Source organism: Pogona vitticeps, chromosome 5 (genome assembly GCF_051106095.1).
Source record: "Pogona vitticeps strain Pit_001003342236 chromosome 5, PviZW2.1, whole genome shotgun sequence".
Taxonomy (NCBI): domain Eukaryota; kingdom Metazoa; phylum Chordata; class Lepidosauria; order Squamata; family Agamidae; genus Pogona; species Pogona vitticeps.
This window is the reverse complement of record NC_135787.1, coordinates 161789349-161810367: the sequence shown is the minus strand read 5'-3', so window position 1 is coordinate 161810367 and position 21019 is coordinate 161789349. Positions and strand designations below refer to the sequence as shown.

General features: G+C 44.9%; 1 protein-coding gene across 9 annotated transcripts in view; it reads right to left on the bottom strand.

The window, feature by feature from the left end:
* TCF20 (transcription factor 20) overlaps positions 1-21019 on the bottom strand; it is a 215907-nt gene that overhangs the window by 38316 nt on the left and 156572 nt on the right. For all 9 annotated transcript variants that reach the window (XM_073000176.2, XM_073000180.2, XM_020787961.3 and 6 more), the window contains one exon: positions 4434-10118. In XM_073000176.2, coding sequence (XP_072856277.2) covers positions 4434-10082 — 5649 coding nt within the window. In that variant the 5' untranslated portion in view covers positions 10083-10118. The remainder of the gene's footprint in view (positions 1-4433; positions 10119-21019) is intronic.

Sequence of the window (21019 nt, the reverse complement as noted above, 5' to 3'; positions counted from 1 at the left end):
CCAGACCCTCCCCCCAGAACAGCTTACTGCTCACCACACAGTGCAAGTGGTCACTGTCATTCAAGTCATGCCTATCATGGGGATATCCCATCTGGTGCTTCCCCACACAGCTGACCACGCAGCAGTTGAGGGGGGAGACTCATCATCCTGCCTCATCTCCGGAGTGGTTGGCTATGTGGGGAGGCGGGGAAACAATGGCTGGTCTACTTCTACAATTCGTGCACAGCAAATAACAACAGCTGTGTGTGCCCTGCAGTGAGTGGTAAGTGACCTGGCCACTTCTGGGGGAAGGTTCTGGTTTCCCTAGGCACCTGTGGTACCGATATTTGTATTCGTATCCCCAGAAATACAAATATCCCATCTCCATCCAAAATCCAAACTTCACTAAACTTGCAGGGCTTGTAGAGTAGGAACAGGGGAAACTTCTCTGTAATTCTGGTGTTTCTAAGTGCCAGAGGGGGGTGTTATAGGGTTTTTTAAGGCAAGATGAAACGACAAATCAATTCATTGGAAAAATTGTAAATTCATGATTTGTTAACCTTGACAAATTATGAATTGTATCAAATCACAAGTTTTCTAATTCATGCCCATCTCTAATCCAAATCTATGCCAAAATCTCATCGTTCGTATGATGTATACATGGATTACAACAGACCTAAATATGCTGGTAATGCCAATGGGAAAGGTAGATAAAATGTAGCTAGACTAAATTTTGTTGTTGTTACAATAGCACCTATCAAGGGGTGGGATGTACAGTGGTGCCCCGCTTGACAATGATAATCCGTTCCAGTAAAATCGCTGTAGAGCAAAATCGCCATCAAGCAAAATAAAAAACCCATTGAAATGCATTGAAAACCGCTCAATGCGTTCCAATGGGGAAAATGCCTCACCTTCAGCGAAGATCCTCCATAGGGTGGCCATTTTTCGATGCTTGTAAAGCAAAGAATCTGTCCTGAACACAGCGGGGAGCCATTTTGAAACCCCGACGACCAGCTGTTTTTGATCGTCGTTAAGCAAAAAATCGGTTCCCGAAGCAGGGAACCGATCATTGTAAAGCGGAAAAACCCCTTTGAATCATCGTTTTGCGATTGCAATAGCGATTGAAAAATACTCATCATCAAACGATTTCATCGTATAACGAGGTAATCGTCAAGCGGGGCACCACTGTATTAGGCAGCAAGTGAACAGGCAGTTCTTGAATTTAATGTGTTGGAAGCAGGAAATATGGGCATATAAAAAGATCTAAGAGCCGAATAGTGATGGTTAGATCAGAACATCTCCAAAATAGCATATCTTGTGCAGTGTTCCTGGTATGGAGTGGTTAGTACCTATCAAAAGTGGTGCAAGAAATCAAAGTCATGGGTGCCCGAGGCTCACTGATGCACGTGAGGAGCAAAGGCTTGCCTGTCTGGTCCAATCACAAAGAGTTATTGTACCTCGAACTGCTGAAAAATGTAATGCTGGCCACAATAGACAAGTATCAGAATACAGTGCATCACAGTTTCCTGTGTATGGGACAATGTAGCCACAGGTCAGTCAGAGTGCCCATGTTGACTACTGTACATCACTGAAAGCACCTACAACGGGGACATGAGCATCAGAACTGGACCATGGAGCAATGGAAGAAGATTAGTTTGATGAATTACATTTTCTTTTAGATCAGGGGGATGGCTGGGGTGAGTGTGCTAATTACATGAGGAAGAGATGACAGCAGGATGCACTATGGGAAGAAGACATGCTGGTGGAGGCAGTGTAATGCTCTGGGCAGTGCTCTGCTAGGAAACCTTGGGTCCTGGCATTCATGTGGATGTTGTTTTGACACATACCACCTACCTAGAGATTGTTGCAGACCACATACACCCCTTCACAGCAATAGTATTCCCTGATGGCAATGGTCTCCTCAAGCAAAACAATGCACCCACCACACTGTGAAAGTAGTTCAGGAATGGTTTAAGACAGGGGTCCGCAACCCCCGGTCCGTGGCCCGGTGCTGATCCGTGATTTGGGCCGGACTGGGCCGTGGAGACAGATCTCCCACCCACCCCACACACACTCCCCCCTCCACAGCCCCTTCATGCATGTGCGTGAATGCCCCCACCTGCCCCTCTGCCCTTCATGCATGTGCGCAAGAATCTGTGCGAGTGCCCCCCACTCCTTTGTGCATGCGTGTGAGCATGGGGGTGCCCTGCCTTCCCCAACCAGTCTGTGGTGTTAAAAAGGTTGGGGACTCCTGGTTTAAGGAACAGGACCAAGAATTCAAGGTGTTGCCTTGGCCTCCAAATTCCCTAGATCTCAATCCAACTGAGCATCTATGTGATGTGCTAGAACAGGAGTGTCAAACTACAGTCAGTGGGCCACATCCAGCCCCCCTTGCCTTTCTATCCAGCCCAGCCGGCAGATAAAAAGGCAAGAAATCGTATACGAATACCCCCATCTCTAGTCATGATGAAACACACCAAAGGCCCATCTAGTTAAGCATTTTGCTCACAAACTAAATACAGCGGTGCCCCACTTGACGACGATAATGCGTTCCATTAAAATTGCTGTTAAGCGAAATCGTCAAGCAAAAACCTGAAAACAAAACAAAACCCCACTGAAATACACTGAAAACCAGTCAACATGTTCCAATGGGGGAAATACCTGCCCGTCCAGCGAACATCCTCTGTATGGGGTAGCTTCGCTGTCTTCCGGAAATAGGTCCGGAAAACAGCAGGGAGCCATTTTGAAAACCCGACGATCAGCTGTTTTTAATCATCGTAATGTGGAAAACCGGTTCCCAAAGCAGGGAACCGATCGTCGTAAAACGAAAAACCCCATTGAATCATCGTTTTGCGGTCACTATAGCAATCGCAAAAACCTAATCATCAAGCGATTTCATCATCAAACGGGGTAACTGTCAAGCGGGGCACCACTGTACTTGTCAGTGGAAAGCCAATCGGCTAGGCATAAATGGAACAGCATCCTCCTGCTTATGTTCCACAGCAACCAAGAGATAGAGGAATAATGCCTGTAAAAGTCACCGATAGTCTCATCCTCCATAAATTTATCCCATTTCTTTTTAAAGCTGACCAAGTAAGCAGCCATCATCACTTTTGATAACAAACTCGATTGTTTAATTAGGAGCTGTGTGAAAAGTACATCCTTGTACCTGTTCTGAATCTCCTACCATTCACCTTCAGGAGATGGTTCCAGATTAATTTTGCTGCCCTTCTCTACAATCACCCTCCTTGATTTACAACTAGACAGCGGTGGTGTGGTGACAGAGAAAAGATGCAATGTTCCTTTTAAAGACAGTCAATCTATTTCCAATTCTTGGTGTGTTACTTCAACACATACAGTTATTTTCCCTATAAACAAGGCATATATAGAACATACTGTTTTTCCAGCAGAATCTCACTTTCCTAGAACGGCACATTATAAACAACATGCATACTCTCTGCATATCTAGTTTCAGAGCTGCATTATTCAGTTTTGCCCACTTTTGCTTCATTGCCAAGATTTAGAAATGAAGCAGCTTGCTTTTAAAGAAATAGCACTAGTTTAACAGTCTTTTAACATTTTTCTTTTGACTTAGAGCAGAACTAAAACTATTCTATATCTTTCAGAGCCTGCACACTCTATCCAAACAAACAGAACTAAAAGTGCATTTTCCTTATCAAATTCACCACCCTCTGATACTTCAATTGTGTACATGTTCTGGTTAGTTTTTGGCATAATCTGAAAATAATGAAGAGGTGAAGCAAATACTGTCTCTTTCCAGCACAGAAGATAAATGTATACAAACAAGGCACTTAGAATTAATTTCAGAAAGTTTAAGTCAGAATTTCCCCACAGTCAGTAAAATCAAATACAAAACTAAGTCTTTGTAGTACCTAAGTGGCAGGTCATCCTGTGGTTCTAATTTCTGAGGGCGGGGGGGGGGGCGGGAGAAGAAATTGTAAGAAACATTTCCTTACAAAGTAAGGAAGTCAATAATTTCCTTTTTAAAAAAAAATGAAAAACCCTCTTCCAGTTTCACTGCAGTAGGAAAGTTCTGAGCACTTGTGAAAAAGCTAAAGGCACATGGGGAACAGGTTTTTTAACGGAAATTAATCTAATTAGATCTTTAAAAAGAAGAAATGGTCTGCAGATGATTTTTAAAAATCAATATTTTATGCGTGTTTTGTTTAGATGTCGTGTTAGACATCAGTTCTGGAAGACACTATAATAAACAAACTGATTCTAAAAGCTTCCGTTCAAAATAATTCTTAAAGTAATATACTGTAAACTGGAATTTGTCCTTAGTTTCTCTAAATTATAACTAATCCATACAACTACAAGAGCTCCAGCATGCTTAAGGAATAGCAAAGGAAGTAAAAGAACAGAGAAAACACTATGACACTTCCTAAATATTAAAATAAAACACCATTGCATTATTACTTCATGGTACTCACCATTTCTTTAGCTATTTCCACAGCTTCCTGAAGCCCATAGAGCCTGCCACAGACCAGGTAAATCCCATTGGCCCAGAGAATACAGCCCTCATGGACCCAAAATTCATTGCTGTCAAGAGGTAGTTCAGGAATTTGTAACTCCAACTCAGGAACACCTTCAGAACTGGGCATGGAGGATTTAGAGTCTGAAGGAACTTTTTCACCAGTGATGCCACCCTCAGTGGTTGCTTTTTTACAAACAGCACCTCTCGAAAGTGATCGAGAAGCGCCTGCGCAGTCCTCAGAACGATGGCGTCTCTTAAAGCGAGGATGGGCAGCAAGGCTTCTCTGCTCCTTTTGTTGCTGCTGTTGCTCTTCCTCCTCCTCTGTATCAGTCTTGGAACCATTTGAAGCACTTTTATGCCGTACCTTGACTTTATTCTGCATTTCTGTGGCCCTCTTAGGAGGGGGATTCTTGGGCAGCGTGGCAGCATAATCCTGGGGATAGAAAGGTCCAAACAGGTCACCCATGTTACGATAGCTGGCCCATTTGCCACACAGGCAGCAGACCAGGTGGCCCATGATAGAGGATTCTGTTACTACAGGACCCTGTAGCATGAAAGAGGAAGTAGGCAGTACTTTGCTCTCAGCGTTACTGGGAGGAGGTGTTGATGACCTCTGTCCTTTTCGGGTTCTCACCAGCTTATTCTGCTCCTCCTCCTCAGCATTAATTATTGTGCACACTGCACCTATCTCACACTTGTTTACCACATGTATATAAGGGAAAAAAGACTTATTCTTGGTATCAGTTTTATCAAGAGTCTGGGTAGCATATTTTAGTTTGATTTCTGGTTCTTGAGGCTCAACAATTGGAACCGCTCGCCTTGGTTTCCGCTTTCGTGGTTGTGTGGTAGTCTTCCTCCTCTCCCTTCTCTGTCTCTTAGGTTTAGGCTCTTCACCTACTGCCTCCTCTGATGACTGCAGTGCTTCTGCTACTGATGGAACTGGTGGTGTTGGCGGCGGCGGCGGCGGCGGTGGCGGCAGTGGTAGCTGCTGCTGCTGCTTCTTCTGTTTGTTGACACTGCCAATGGGTCTTCCCTTCTTTTTACCAGAAGGAAAATATCCTTTTGGAGGAAAGGGTTCTGGTTTGGGTGTCATAATTGTATTGCCATCCTTTTCTTCACACTTTGAATTTGGTTCAGGAATCAGCACATTAGATGGGGAGACTGTTTTTGATTCAGAAAAGCTTAAAGGTCCTGTTCCACTTAATGATCCATCTGGTCTTCCCTGACCAACAGACTTTTGTGAAGAGGTTGAGATCATAGCAGGTACTGAGCCCTCCTTGCCAACATTAGCAAATTCAGATGTCTCTTTTTTCACTACTTCATCTCCTTGCCAGTCTTCAGACGTTATAGCCAAAGAGGTTTCACTGGCCAGTTCTTGATTCTCTTGATCTAACACAATTTCTTCCTTTATATTTTCTTCCATTCCATGACTGGCCACATTACCCCCCTCTGTTGGGCCACTCTTCAGGGATAAAATGTCATCAAGAGTGACTGTATCTCCACCAGCTTCAGCGCAGTTTGAGGAAGCACTCCTCCTAACACTGGGAGAAGTAATCTTCTGAACAATAGCTTCCAATTTTAATCCACGACCCTTGCGTGGAGGCAGAATTTTTGTTTTAGCTGGACTTGTGAGGGAAACAGCAGAACAGTTTCTATTATCAGGACTTGGAAGGTTCCTAGAAGATTCTCCTTTGGAAAATGATTTGCCAACATCTTGATTATGGGAAGAATGGGCGTAAGAGTTGAGAGTTTTATCAGCTCCATCTTTTGATGAGGGCAGCATGCGTCCTTTGTCTTCACTGGCACTGTTCTTCATTTCTTGCAACTGCCTTTTGCTGGGAATAGGAGAAATGAAAGAACGGACTCTCCTTCTCATGATTAAAGGATTTTGAGGAGAATGATCTTCTTGGCCAGGGAGTCTTACAAGGGCACTACCAGATTTAAGTACATCTCCAGCATCATCACGCCTGTGTACATCACTGTCTTGAGAACCAAATCTCTTCTGACTGGTTGCTCCTAGAGAGCTGCTGTTCTTCCCAGAAGCCACCTGTCTAGAAAGATCCCAACCAGATTCCTGTTGCTGAATTTTTTGATTCATGTGCTTTATTTCAGCACACTTATTCTGCAGAGTGCTGTCGCTCCCCAACAAGCAACGGCTGGCTTCTTGGCTTCCAGCATCATGATAAGAACCAGAATGGAGATACATCATTCCATCTTTGTCGTTTTTCAAGGGACTCCTTACTCTGTCCAAGAACTGCTGTTGCCTTGGGCTCTTCCTAGCCGTCTCCTGCCTGTGCTGAGCTGCAGCAATCACCCCCTGGGCAGAAGTGCTACTCCAATCTTTATATTCTTCCTGCTGTTGCTGATATAGCTGTCTTTTGTAGTGGTACTGGGAATTCAATCCCTGGTTAGGATCACCAAAACTGTGAGATCGAGCATTAGTGTGATATGCTGAAGACAAAGATGAGTTTTCAGAATTAGAGGGGAAAGGAGAATGCAGGGAGCCCCGATTGACCCTGTCAGAAAGCACCATGTGTGGATTCATATGGTGAAGATCAGACCCAGGACCTCTGCTTCTTCCTGGTGACATTTTCAGTTTGTCTGCCAGATCATGAAACTGAGATGGGGATTTACCTCTCATTGCCTCCCGAGCACCTCCTATTCTACCAGGTCCTCGCCTCTGCTGTGCTGATCGGTTATCCTGCTGCAGGATGTAGTCTGCAGAATCGAGTGCTGCAGCTCCAGGGCTAGCATTCCCTCTGTAAGACTCATGCTTAAAACTAGGAAGATGACAATGATCTCCTGATTTTTTATTGTTAATGCTGGCAGATGTCTTGGATTGTTCAAAATCCTCCTCCTTGATCTGTCCACTGTGAGATTTCAACTTTGCTTCCATTGCCACCAAACCACCAGGGAGAATGACTGACTGGCCTAAACCAGGAGTTAAACGATCACTCCTTCCACTCCTGCCATCCGGAACCATGTGCCCCAAAGAGTGTGTTCCAGGATCTCTAGCAATCTGCCTTAAAGGAGATATATCACAAATAACTGACCTTCTCTCAGAAAGTCCTCCTCCTTCATGAGCTGAAGACTGAGATTCTATCTCAAACTTTCGAGACATAGGATAATCAGCCAGATTTATTTGCTTCATCTCAGGTGCTGCACCACTTGACTTTCTATCCCAGTGACCCCAGTGTGGACTATCCAAAAGAGATCCTATGCTTTTATTTAAAAGACCCCTATTACTTAATTCATTGGCTTGGTTGATCAAGACATTAGGTCTCATAGTACTTTCTAGACCTGCAGTCATTCCATGATGATCTTGTGCATTTCTAGAATATCTTCTGTCAGGGTGATGATGATAGCCTTGCAAAACTTCCTGCAAGAGACTGGGAAACTTCTCGTTCCTGCCTTTCCGTTCACCATGCCCTGGAAAATCCCCTTTATCCTGACCTGAAGGATACTGAGGGAAGCTGCCAGCATTCCTCTGTGTACTAATCCCTACGTTATCTTTGTAGCTATACCTCAAACTACCAGGCGATTTTGAAGGTTCTGTTCTCCCTGAAAAATTAGAGCCAATGGCAGTATGACCAAGTTGGCCATTCCCATCTCCATTGTGGTTAGTGCTGCTATCCCCAACCTTGCTTCCTTTACTTCCTCCTTGTGACTCTTGTTGTGATCCCATAGGAACAGTCTCTTTCATTACACTAGTGGAAGGTGTTGCTTGTACTCCTGCAGACCCATCTTCTTGTTGGGGTTTATCCTGCCCGCTTGACTTTTCTACTCTTCCTGTCATAGCTTCTCGGGACACTATGACACCAACTGCCTTTTCATTTACCTTGGGTGGATTTTCCACAGCAACCAAGGCGTCCTTCTCACCAGGAGGAGAACTTGCTTCCTCCTCATCTGCAGGGCTAGTACTGAGTTTTGGGGGTTCATTCTGAGATGCTTGTGCTGGTGAAGAGTGAGATCTTTCTAAGTTACCCCCCTTGTAGGTGGTGTCAGAACTGGTGCTCTGACCGCTCAACTGTCTCACCCTCTCGCCTTGATCTTCTGAACTACTGGAGCAGCCACCATCAATGGACTCTGCCAAAGGTGACTTGAGTTGGTCTTCTGCCTGAGAGGAGCCTTCAGAGTTGGTGCCGCTGTCAGCTTTTTTGGATGATGAAGACCTTTTGGAACTTTTCTTTTGAGGTGCCAAAGCATCTGAGAGTAACATGTGCTGGACTGTATTGGGAAGATTAGCCACTTGACTACTCAGAGCACTTAGACTGCTTAGTCCTGGATCTGTAAGCCTCTTTTCCTGCAATCCTTCAATCCCAAATCCCTTGAATCCTCCACTCTGAGCACTGGGGCTGGGCATCATAGATGGTGTTGGACTAAGCTGTGGCATCATTTGTAGGATGCGGTTTCTAGAGGTTACAGGCATGTTATTTTGTCCACACTGAAGATTCTCACCACCTGTCATGAGAGGAGATGGCGTGGAGCTGCAGCTTGGAGACTGAACCACAGAGGCAGCAGGTGAGGGGTTAGATATAGGACTAAAATTCTGATGGAACTGCATGGGTGATCTCACAGGGACTTCAGCTTGGTTGTACTGACCAACTTGACTCTGAAGAGATAGCTTGGTAGCAGGATTTGAGTACTGCATTACATGCTGTGAGGGAGTTGGCTGCTGTTGTGACTGTTGTGCTGGTCCCTGTCCCTGCTGACCTCCTTGTGGCAACTTTGACTGCTCAAAGTTCTTCATTGGCTGTGTCTGAAAGTTGTAATTTGATTGAGTCCCATAAGCCTGTGCACTTGAACCCACAGTATGTCCCTCATACTGTGAACCAGCATTCACACTGTAACTACCATCATAGTTCTGTCCAGACTGACCAAAACGCTGAGGAGACGAAAATGAAGAAGATGAAGAAGCAGGAGGCTGATAATGTTGGCTATATTGACCTACTCGTAACTGATAACCAGATGCAGATGAAGGCAGAGTTGAGGGGCGCTGCATTGGCTGCATATGAGGTGTGCTGGAGGCAGACTGGCTGGAAGCCTGTGGTAAAGGCTGATGAGACTGGTAGAGCTGCTGCCTCATTTGCTGCACCTGTTGCTGCTGTTGGCTAGAAGTCTGCTGTTGGTACTGGGCACTTCCAGGTGAGAAAGGACCGGTATAATCCTGTTGATAGTGACTCACACCACTAAGGGATGAGTGCTGTGTTGGAAACTGATTCACATGACCCTCGCTCCCATACTGACTCCCAAAGTTACTCCCTTGGGGTGGTCCATAGCTCTGCACTGGTCCAGAAGGCCTGCGCTGTGGGAGCTGCTGTGCTCCTGCTGTCACAGGATCCTTATTGGAGGCCATATAGTAGAATTCTCCTGCCTCCTTTCTAAAACCTTGATAGCTCTGATGTCCAGAATTTTCCCCAGCCATTGACGCAGAACTTCCTGTTGCTCCACGGCGCCCACTAGTGCTGCCACCTCCTCCAAAGCTCTGGAACATCTGAGCCTGCTGGCGGGTGCCAAATTCTTCTAGCCGAGATGCACCATGCACTTCCTGTGTGTAGTTCTGCTGGTTTCCGTGGTAACTGCTTTGCTCCCGAAAGGACTGCATGCTGTTCAGCTGCAGACTGACAGCTCAGCAGCCCACCTGGAACAGAAAAACAGACAAAAAAAATGAATTTTTGGGAAAATGGGAACAAGAACTTATTTCCAGAAGAACTGCAGAAAGTCAACTTTCTTGTATTTCAAAAGTCTATGCAAGAAGATTTAATTAGCCACTGGTCCACATGTTCCAGCCAATTGTCACAATTAACCAAGTACAAATGATGTTTCTTCAAAACAGCAATGCTATACAGTAATGCCTACAGCAGCATCTGATTGAACTCTTCTTTTCTCCCTTATTCAAGAAATGAACTCAGACAAATAAGCTGCTATTTCTATACACCTATAAAAATAAAGGTAAGAGCATGAGTACCTTTGGTATTTCAATCAAATGGGTTCATATGTTAGTAGCTTCAGAACAGTGTGTCCCAACCTTCAGTATACCAGGTGTTCTTAAGACTGCAACTCTCAGAAACTTCAGCCAGCACAGCTGGTGGTGAAGGCTTCTGGGAACTGCAGTCCAAGAACATCTGGGGACCCAAGTCAAGGTTAAGAATCACTCTTCCAGACTGACCTCATGCAATATCTTTCAAAATGTTTCCATGTCATTTTATAAATGTTCAATTCTGGTTTCAGATTATGCCTGAATTCAAGGACTATGAATGCAATTTGGTTTCAATATTAATTCAATAGAAACTGAATATTTATTGTAAGCACCTGAAAGGCTAAGAAACCAGTGAACAAAATATTAAAAGACTAAAAACAGCAGAATCAATGCAGATTTGGTGAGACAACTCCTCTGTAAGTTTTATTGATTCAGTGAGCCTACTTTTGGCAATGGCATCATCAATATGTGATGTTATGCTTAAATTTAACATTTTATATCACCCCCTTTAAGGTTCTGAGGCATCCTAGGGATCTTTTTTGACCTTGGGAGCCTCAGGATGGGGAGAATTTAATATCAGAAAATTGACACCAGATTTCCAACAGCAGTTTTGATCCTACGAGTGGTTCTGAGGCTCCCTCAGGTCAAAAGGGATCCCAGGAGAACCTTGAAACCTTAAAGGAGATGACAGGGCACTTTAGATTAAATTAAATCAAATCAGAGGTTAATGATGTGGGCCAACAGCATCATCAGCATTTACACCCACATAGTTATCAACCGGATTTCAGCCTATACAGATAGATAAGTAAGACAGGTAAGATCTGATAAGATTTTTCCTTATATAAAATAGATGAATTTTATCTCTTAAAAATGTTAGGGCAGTCATATTGAAGAATAACAGGTCAACATATGGTTGAGAAAATATACACACAGGTTAGAATAGGAAAAATAGCACAGCTGAAGAATGACATACCTACTATCAAGTTGTATTAATAATGCAATGCTGAGGAATATAACCTATTCAACAACCAATGAACTGTACCATTTATTACAAACAAAATGATTGTCAATGTGTAAAAATGTATACTTCCATTATAAAATTTTAAAATGAGGCCCTGTACACTTTTCAATATTGTTGTGAAGCCAATCTTTCTGAAAGATCCCTTACGAAGTGGCTGTACTGTTTGAAAAGCCTGCAACCACACAGGCAGGGCTGATAATATGGGCTTATGCTATAGAATTAGCACATCACTGACAACAGGTATCAATTCCGTGGGCAAAGAAAGGAGTGAGGAGGGGAACCTGAAGAAATGTTGCTATAGACATAATCCATGAACAGTCCTATGAAACAGTTCATGTTAAGAGGCCTGGAGAAAGCTTTAGAACAGGGGTGTCCAACCTTTCACCTTCCCTGGGCCACATTAGAAGATGAACATTTGGTTTGGGCTGCACATAAATTTGGTTTGGGTTGCATGGGGCGGGCAGCCTTAGCTGTCCTCCACAGCCCCGCTCCAAGCGCACTTACCGGCAGCTGCGATCTCAGACAGCAGAGGCTGCCAGCTTTGACTCCGGTGGCTTTATGGAGCTGGGAGGGGTCCACCTATTGATGGGGACAGCGCAATGCAGTCACGAAGCACCCCTCTCCCCTCCCGCTTCTTCCTTCCTTCCCTCTCTCCCCCTACCGTTGTGACGTGCCCCAGCCGCATTCCAGCCACAAGCACCGGCAGTGTAACTTGAAACTTTGGAATTGCTTTAAAATAAAAAATTGCACTGGGCCGCATTATGAGCCGACCTGGGTCACAGGTTGGACAAGCCTGCTTTAGAAGTAGGTGGAGAACAGATGAGCAATATTTCTACCTCATGACTAAAGGCAGAAATGAAAGTTGGCCACTGATGTTAAAATGGGAAATAATTTCATATCTATATCTGATGCAGATGCTTTCAGTTCTAAATTTGATACCCACACTACAGTACAAAATACATTTCTACACATGCTTAAAGTTATGAGGGACATATTCTGCTCTGTCATACAGTCAGAGCAACAGAGTAAAAGTTGTCATTTTCTCAATATGACTGCAATACTTCCCATTATCCAAGTTCTGGTCATTTCTCCCAAGTGCATTTTCTGTCACAACATCATTATACAGTGGTGCCTCGCTTAACTACGATAATCCGTTTCAGGAAAATTGCCGTTAAGCAAAAACATCGTAAAGCGAAAAAACCCATTGAAACCCGTTCAATGAGTTCCAGTGGGGTAAAAACTCACTGTCCAGCGAAGATCCTCCATACGGCGGCCATTTTCGCTGCCTCTATAGTGAGAAATCTGTCCCCTAAACACAGCAGGGAGCCATTTTAAGCACCTGCTGGCCCTTTTGAAAGCGCGGATCAGCTGTTTAAAAAAAAAGTTTTGTGAAGAATCGGTTCCCGAAGCAGGGAACCGATTATCGCAAAGCAAAATTCCCCCATTTAGACCATCGTTTTGCAATCGCAATTGCGATCGCAAAAAGATCGTTGTTGTTAAGTGGATTCGTCATAATGCGGGGCAATTGTAAAGTGAGGCACCACTGTATACTGCCCCCCTCCCCATATGTCCAGAACAATTACAGCCAAATAGCAGCACTGACACTGAGCCCAGAAACAATAAGTAGATATATTAACATTAAATTCGTTGTAGTTAACAAGTAAAGCATAGAAGCGTGTTTTTAAAGGGCTTGGTTTCAGCTTGGTTTCAGCTGGTGCCCCGCATAGCGATGTTAATCCATTCCAGGATTAACATCGCTATCCGGATTCGTCGCTATGCGGGGGGGACCCATAGGAATGTATTAAACTCTGTTTAATGCGTTCCTGTTGGGGAAAAACTCACCGCTAAGTGGGAATCCTCCATAGGGCCACCATTTTCACTGCCTCGGTAAGCGAGGAATCGGCGCGAAAACGCTGCGGGCAGCCATTTTGTTGATCCGGCGCCCATTTTGGAACCGCCGATCAGCTGTTTTCTAAACATCGCAATGCAAAGATCGGTAAGCGAAACGCTTACCGATCATCGGAATGCGATGTTTTGCCACCTAAAACATCGCAATGCGATCGCATTAGCCATCTCAAAAAACGCGTCGCTATGCAGAATCGTCGTTAAACGGTGCGCTCGTTAAGCAAGGCACCACTGTATAAGGAAAGATCTTATAATCCAGAGGCTAGCTGGTGCTCAACGGCCTCTAAGATTTCCCCTAGACTGTCAAGGCAAGATCAACAGCATAAATCAAATTCCAGGAGTACGGAAATGTTGGCTGATCATTTGCATAAATGTTAAAAAGTAATGGTGCCAGGATGCTACCCAGTGGGAGACAATTCCTTTGATTTCTCCAGAAACTGTGCTTCCCTTGAAATTAAAGAAAGATTCTTCGGTTTTGAAGTAGAATGGCAACCATTTATGGTAGTCCATGATCTTTAGTAGGAAGATAGTGTTTTTGAGTAATAATTGATGGTGGACAGTATTGTATACTTCTACAAGGTCGACAAATGTTGCTTCCAGTTATTTTATGTGTTTTAAACCATATTCTATACACTGGGTTAAATTTAATATTTGAGCTGTACAGCTCTTACCAGTCTCAAGCCTGCCTGTTCTGGAATTAGAAGAGGTTCAATTTTCGGGGCTAGACCATTTAATACTGTATCATTCATTCAAACAAAGAATGAACAGCCAATGGAAGACTTCTGGGATTATGTAGCCTAACATAAAGGAAAACAAAGAGGGGAACCACTAATTTATGAATGAATTATTTCCCGATCACTTTCAAATGTAATTCTTTAGCAGAACACTATAGCATGGTTTTGAAATTTACATTTAGAACAAAACCAGCAAATGGAGGAGTAAATTTGTTGGGATGATTTACATTGCTCCTTCCCTGAATCTCTCTGTTGACTGTTCTTGCCACAACAAGGGTATCAGAACAGCTACTTCAATGTCTACATTCTGCATTCACTTTTGATGAAGTAACAATCCCCCATTATATACAAATTCAGAGCTATCTATGTCTAATTAGATAACATATCAGTCTATCAACTAGTGCATTAAGCAAGTTTAACTAACTAGCATTAAATAAAACACAGGACAGTACATTTGTATAGAAGTGTGTAACTGGAGTAATCAAAGCCTGCAAGAAAAAGTGCTTGGTTTTTTGTTCCCTTCTTCAATAGAAAAAAAAAGGAAAGTACGGGGAGCATACCTCAGGTTCACAACTCCTTTTCTCAACAGATTTTCTCCACATGAGTTATACTACAACTTCTGTCATCACTAGCCAGAATGGATAATAGCCAGGATGGCTGGAAATGCGTATACTGTATATGTGATCCACATGACAGAGTTATTTTCCCTGTACAGTGGTGCCTCGCATAGCGAGGTTAATCCGTTCCGGATTAACCTTCGCTATAGCGAAACATCGCTGAACGGGGCAGGGAAAGCCATTGGAACGCATTAAACATCGTTTAATGCGTTCCAAAAGGCTCCTCTACTCACCGTTCAGCGAGGTTTCCTATGGCCGGCAGCCATTTTCGCGCCCTCGTTAAGCGAGGGGAGGGCGCGAAAATGCTGCGCGCGGCCATTTTGAGGCTTCCGGCGGCCATTTTGTCCGCCAAACAGCTGATCGTCGGAGCTTCGTTTTGCGAAGATCAGTAAGTGAAACGCTTACCGATCTTCGCAAAGCGAAATTCTCCCTATCTGAAGCTTGTTGAGTGATCGCATTAGCGATCCAAAAAAACGGATCGCTATGTGATTTCATCGTTATACAGTGCGCTTGTTAAGCGAGGCACCACTGTATTTTATTTACACACTAATCAAAAGTGCCTGTGGGTGCTTTGACACTGTCTAGTTTTACCTGTGCATACATCAAAAGACAAGTTAAAGCACAATCTTTTAAAAACAGTATTACCAATTAAATAATTAGTTACTTTGGTAACCAATCACAAATTGACTGACAATGCTAACCCTGAATCAGTATGAGGAAGGCTAACCAAAATTATGGTTTCATCAAGGACAAGCAATCTCCAGTACAACTACTACAGCACTGCCTGTGCTAAATGAGGATGACGAGGATTGAAGTCTATCAGGAAGGCTTCATGGTGAATTATTTAGACTATATGAATTGTACTTTAGAATAAGTGTGCATGGATTGTAGAGCAATCACATACAGAAGTTAATAGAATAAGCTTGATTTACTGTGAAGGAGCTGAAGGCAGTGTGCCGTCCTCTAGTGGGAAAGAAGATGTAGAGGAAGGAGGATGTGTGGAAGGGGTATTAATAGAATTAGATCAAACGGAGATAGTGACTGAAAAAGCTGCGGAGGTGTGTCTTGTGGAAGAAGGAGGGGAGGAGTTAGATTTGATTATGTGGGAGCAGATAAAAGAGGGAGAAAGCGCGCACGACTTCAGAACTTGGACTGATCTTAACCCGGACAGACCTAGGCACAGAGGGGTACAAACGGAACCCATTCTCGGACAGAGCCAAGGGACTGATGCGACACCGGGATTCCCCAACCTAATGAAAGGAGGTGGACTGCTCCCAGATCCATTAACTGCAGGGGCTAGAGGCAGAGGCATTGAGCCTCTAGAATGGAAGGTATCTGTTTCCCCCCTGAATTACCCTGGAGGCGGGAGGCGGGTGATCCGTCCTGGCCCGGAGTTTCAGAAGAGGCCTTTGGAGGGCGATTGGGCCCGCCACCCGTGCTGCGGCACGGTGTGCGCAGTGAGGAGCGCGCCCATAAGGCAGATGACGGACCGCAAGAAGTTTGGGCCAGCTCCCTATTAGGGGATCAAGATGTTCCACCAGTTGTTCGTCCTAAGAGGTATAACCTGTTACCGGATCACCTGTTGCAAGATCCTTTTGATTCACGCGAGTTGCGAACCGTTTGTAATAAAAATGATGTTAATGAAAATCTAGACGAGCCTCCTTGTCTTTTTCCCGCCTTCACCACCAGCGCCCCCCCCGCCGGAGAAGGACTTTCTTACACTGGCACCCAACGTGGGGCGTGGGGCGCGCAGAAGGCGGGAAACGAGGAATGGCTGAGGCTGCGTGAGTCTATGGACCGGCAATCAAAGTTGATAGAGAATTTAGTGGACCAGCAAACGTTAATGGCTAGACAAATAAGGAGGCAAGGGCCAGAGGAAGAGAAAATAGAGAGACCGGCAGCAGCAGTTAGAGGGGGTTTGATAGCGGGACCAGCCCCCATCCGTATGCAAAAGATGACGAATTCTGATGACCCCGAGGCGTATTTACATACCTTTGAAAGGGTGGCAGTAGCGGCGGGATGGCCTAAGGAACAATGGACACTCATTTTGGTCCCATGCCTTACGGGGTTATTACAAGAAGTGGTGGACACTTTGAGTACTCAGGAAGCCGCGCAATATGAAACAGTAAAAAAGGCAATATTGTGTACATTGAACCTGACAGAAGAGACATATCGTAAGAGGTTGAGGGAGCTCAAATGGAAGCCGGGCTCCCACCCGCGCACCGTAGCCCAACGAATGAGGGCAAATGCGCTGAGGTGGTTGAAGCCCAGCGGAGAAGACAGCAAGCGAATAGTGGACCTGGTTGTCCTGGAGCAGTTAGTACAAACGCTAGGGACCGGCGCGAAAAGCTGGCTCCAACGCAATAACCCTAAGACATTGGAAAAAGCGATTTCCCTATTGGAGGACTACTGCTTGACGGACGAGGCTGCAAAGGAAGGAAACACCCCGTGGGCGGAGAAAGCTAAACCACGCGGCAGAGAGGCTTCGCTTTCGGTTCCAAACTTTATTGCACAGTCGGCTGCAGAGCAGAGCGGAATGCAGAGATCCAAAGGAAAAATGTTTGAGCCGTTTGGACCTAAATCCGTGCGCCCGGTAACAGTAGACCAGCGGATCTATGCTCCCGGGACGGGATGGAGAGAGGGCAAGGATGGGCGCCCTATTTACACTCCGGGAGCTGGGGTATGCAAGAACAAAGAAGGACACCCCATCTGTTTCGCCTGTGGGGTCCCTGGCCACGTGAGGAAAAATTGTCCGGGGGCTGACTGTTCGTGGGTGGGGCTATCGGACAGACCCCCTCCCCCTAAAATGGAATCTGCTGAAAGGTGGGAGGTGGAAGCGTGGGTGAATGGGGAGCAGAAAAAAGCCTTAATAGACACGGGATGCGGTAAAACGTTGGTACGGGACTTATCAGGAGAGAAAAAACAGGAAGGATTGACCATTCGCTGCATCCATGGGGACGTAAAGAAATATCAGACTTTATGGGCCACTGTGAAAGTAGGAAAGGACGAAAGAAGGATGAATATTGGAGTGGTACCTGGGTTATCAAGGGAAATGCTACTGGGGCGAGATTGGGTTGGGTCCAGAGATGTGGGGAAGATCAAGGAGGGCTTACAGGGTGAACTTGAGAAAGCTGAAGATCAGTCCGATTTTTTGCAGCGTACTTCGCGGGAACAAATGAGGTTGATGCAGCAGGACGACGCATCGCTTCGGGAACCGTTGCTGGCGGCGCAACCGGTGGGAACCACGTTAAAGGGGCAAACGGGATGGGAGTTGGATCGGGGTTTGTTATATTGGGTGGAAAAAGAAGGTGAAAAGAGGCTTGTGGTACCCCTGAAGTGGCGCAGAAAAGTATTGGAGTTGGCCCATGACATACCCCTGGCTGGACATTTGGCGGAGGAGAAAATGGGGGCGCGAGTAAAACAAAGGTTTTGGTGGCCAGAGATTGATAAAGAGGTCAAGGAATACTGTGCCACCTGCCCCCAATGTCAGAAGACACAAAAACGACCCTCTGAAGGTGCAGGATTGATGCAAATGCCCCTTATGGATCATCCCTTTCAACGAATTGGTCTTAATATAGTGGGGCCTCTGGTCAAGTCAGCCGGGGGACATACCCACATATTAGTACTGGTAGATTATGCGACCTGGTACCCAGAGGCTATACCTCTGAGGTCCACAACGGCCAAAGTAATTGCGCGAGAATTAATGCTGGTATTTTCACGACTCGGTTTTCCTAAAGAAGTCATAACTGACCAGGGGACCAACTTTATGAGCACCACATTAAAGGAGATGTGGCGCCTCCTAGAGGTCAAACCAATCCATACCGCCGTCTATCACCCGCAAACCAATGGCTTAGTGGAGTGTTTTAATAAAACTCTCAAGGGTATGTTGAGGAAGTTGGTTATGGAAAAACCTAAGAGGTGGCACGTGTTAATAGCGCCACTCATGTTTCCCATTAGGGAGGTGCCACAGGCGTCTACGGGTTTCTCTCCTTTTGAACTAATGTATGGGTGGAATCCTCGAGGCATTTTAGATTTGGTGAAAGACAAATGGGAAGAAGGGGAGGATGATGCCCAAATTACGGTGCAACATGTGATGGAGATGAGAGATCATTTGAGAACCGTCTTGGGCATAGCAAAAGACCATTTGAGAAGTGCCCAAGAAGGACAGAAAAAGAGATATGACCAGAAAGTAAAAGTTAGGGAATTTCAACCAGGTCAAAAGGTCTTGTTACTAATGCATTCAGAGCAAGCTAAACTGTTTGCGACGTGGCAAGGTCCATATGAGATAGTAAGGAAAGTAGGCCCTGTAGATTATGAGATATATATGCCAGATAAGATGAAGAAGAATGGGATCTTCCATGTTAATTTACTGAAAGAGTGGAAAGAAAGAGAGGCCCTTTGGGGAGAGGTAGGAGAGGAATTTGGACCAGAGGCACGCATGTGTCTGAATAAAGATTTGTGCTTGGAGGTGGATGACATGTTAGAGGAGTATCAACAACGAGATTTGAGAGGGTTGGAAAAGGAGTTTGAAGGGGTATTTTCGGGCATACCAGGCGAGACCAATTTGATTCAACATGAGATACCTACACCCCCGGGAATGGTGGCCAGAATGGGAGACCGCACATGGCCATATCATCTTAGAGACACCATCAATGCTGAGGTAGAGGAGATGGAGAAATTAGGTGTAATAGAACCATCCCGTAGTCCGTGGCGAAGTTATCCCGTCTTGGTACCCAAGCCAGATGGGCAGGTGAGAGTGTGCATTGATTTTAGACGGCTTAATGAATTGTCTAAATTCGACGCTTATCCGATGCCCAGGGTGGATGATTTATTAGAAAGGCTGGGGGGATCCGTCTACCTCACTAAGGGTTACTGGCCAATTCCGTTACGCGAAGAAGATAGGGAGAAAACAGCATTTGTCACCCCAAAGGGGCTGTTCCATTTCAAAAAAATGCCCTTTGGACTGCATGGAGCAGCCGCAACCTTTCAGAGGTTAATGGACCAGGTACTAGAACCGGTGAAAGATTTCTCAGGAGCGTATATCGATGATATATTGATATACAGTAAAACTTGGGATTAACACATGGACCACCTTAGAAGGGTTTTAAGAGAGATAGAGAAAGCGGGGTTGAAGATCAATCCCTCTAGCCGCCTAGAGTGGTCGAAATGACTAGATAGGCGGGGTATAAATACAATAAATAAATAAAATAAATAAAATAAATAAATAAATGCAAGGTACAGTGGGGTCTTGACTTGAGAACTTAATCCGTATTGGAAGGCGGTTCTCAAGTCAAAATGTTCTCAAGTCAAATCTGCATTTCCCATAGGAATGCATTGAAAACTATTTGATCCGTATCTGCTCTTTTCCGTCCATAGAAACTAATGGGAAGCTGCTATTCTGCCTTCGACCACTAGAGGGGGATATTTTGTTTCTTTTTTTCTTAGGTCAGGAAAGGTTCAGGGAAGGCAGGGAAAATACAGTCCAGGCAGTACAGTACCAGGCAGTACGAAGACTGTCTCCCAATCCACTCTCTAAACGCTGGGAGGAGTGAGGAAGCAGACAGGCACCCTTTTCACTGGCCAACAGTTAACTGAAAGTTCACATTTTGCACTTTCCCTGCCTCCCATGTGGTTTTTTTTTCAGTTCTTAACTCAAATCTAAGTACTTAAGTCAAGTCAATATTTTCCTATGAGAGCGGTTCTTAAGTCAAAATGTTCTTAACTCAAGTCGTTCTTAAGTCAAGACCCCACTGTAGCTAGGAAAGGAGTAAAATTTCTAGGATTCCGCATAGAAGAAGGAAGGATTCAACCGGTGTCGGACAAGGTGGGCAAAGTAGTGTCTTGGACTGTCCCGCGTGATAAAAAGGAGGTACAACAATTTCTAGGGCTAGCAGGGTTTTATAGACAGTTTGTGCCTCATTTTGCAGAAGTGGCATCACCACTTACTGACCTAACTAGGAAAAGGAAAAAAGGGCATCTAGAGTGGGGCGCGCTGGAACAGAAAGCTTTTGAGGAGTTAAAGGGGGTGTTGTCATCCTTACCTAGCCGCTTTGCCCCAGATTTTTCTCTTCCATTTATTTTGCAGACAGATGCTTCAGACAGAGGTTTGGGGGCAGTACTCTCCCAGAAGAAGGGAGAAATAGAATATCCCATAATGTATTTGAGTAAGAAACTGAGTGAACGGGAAAGGAAATATGCCACCATTGAGAAGGAGGCTTTAGCGGTCAAGTGGGCCATACATGCTTTACGGTATTATTTGTTGGGAGCTCCCTTTCTTCTAGTAAC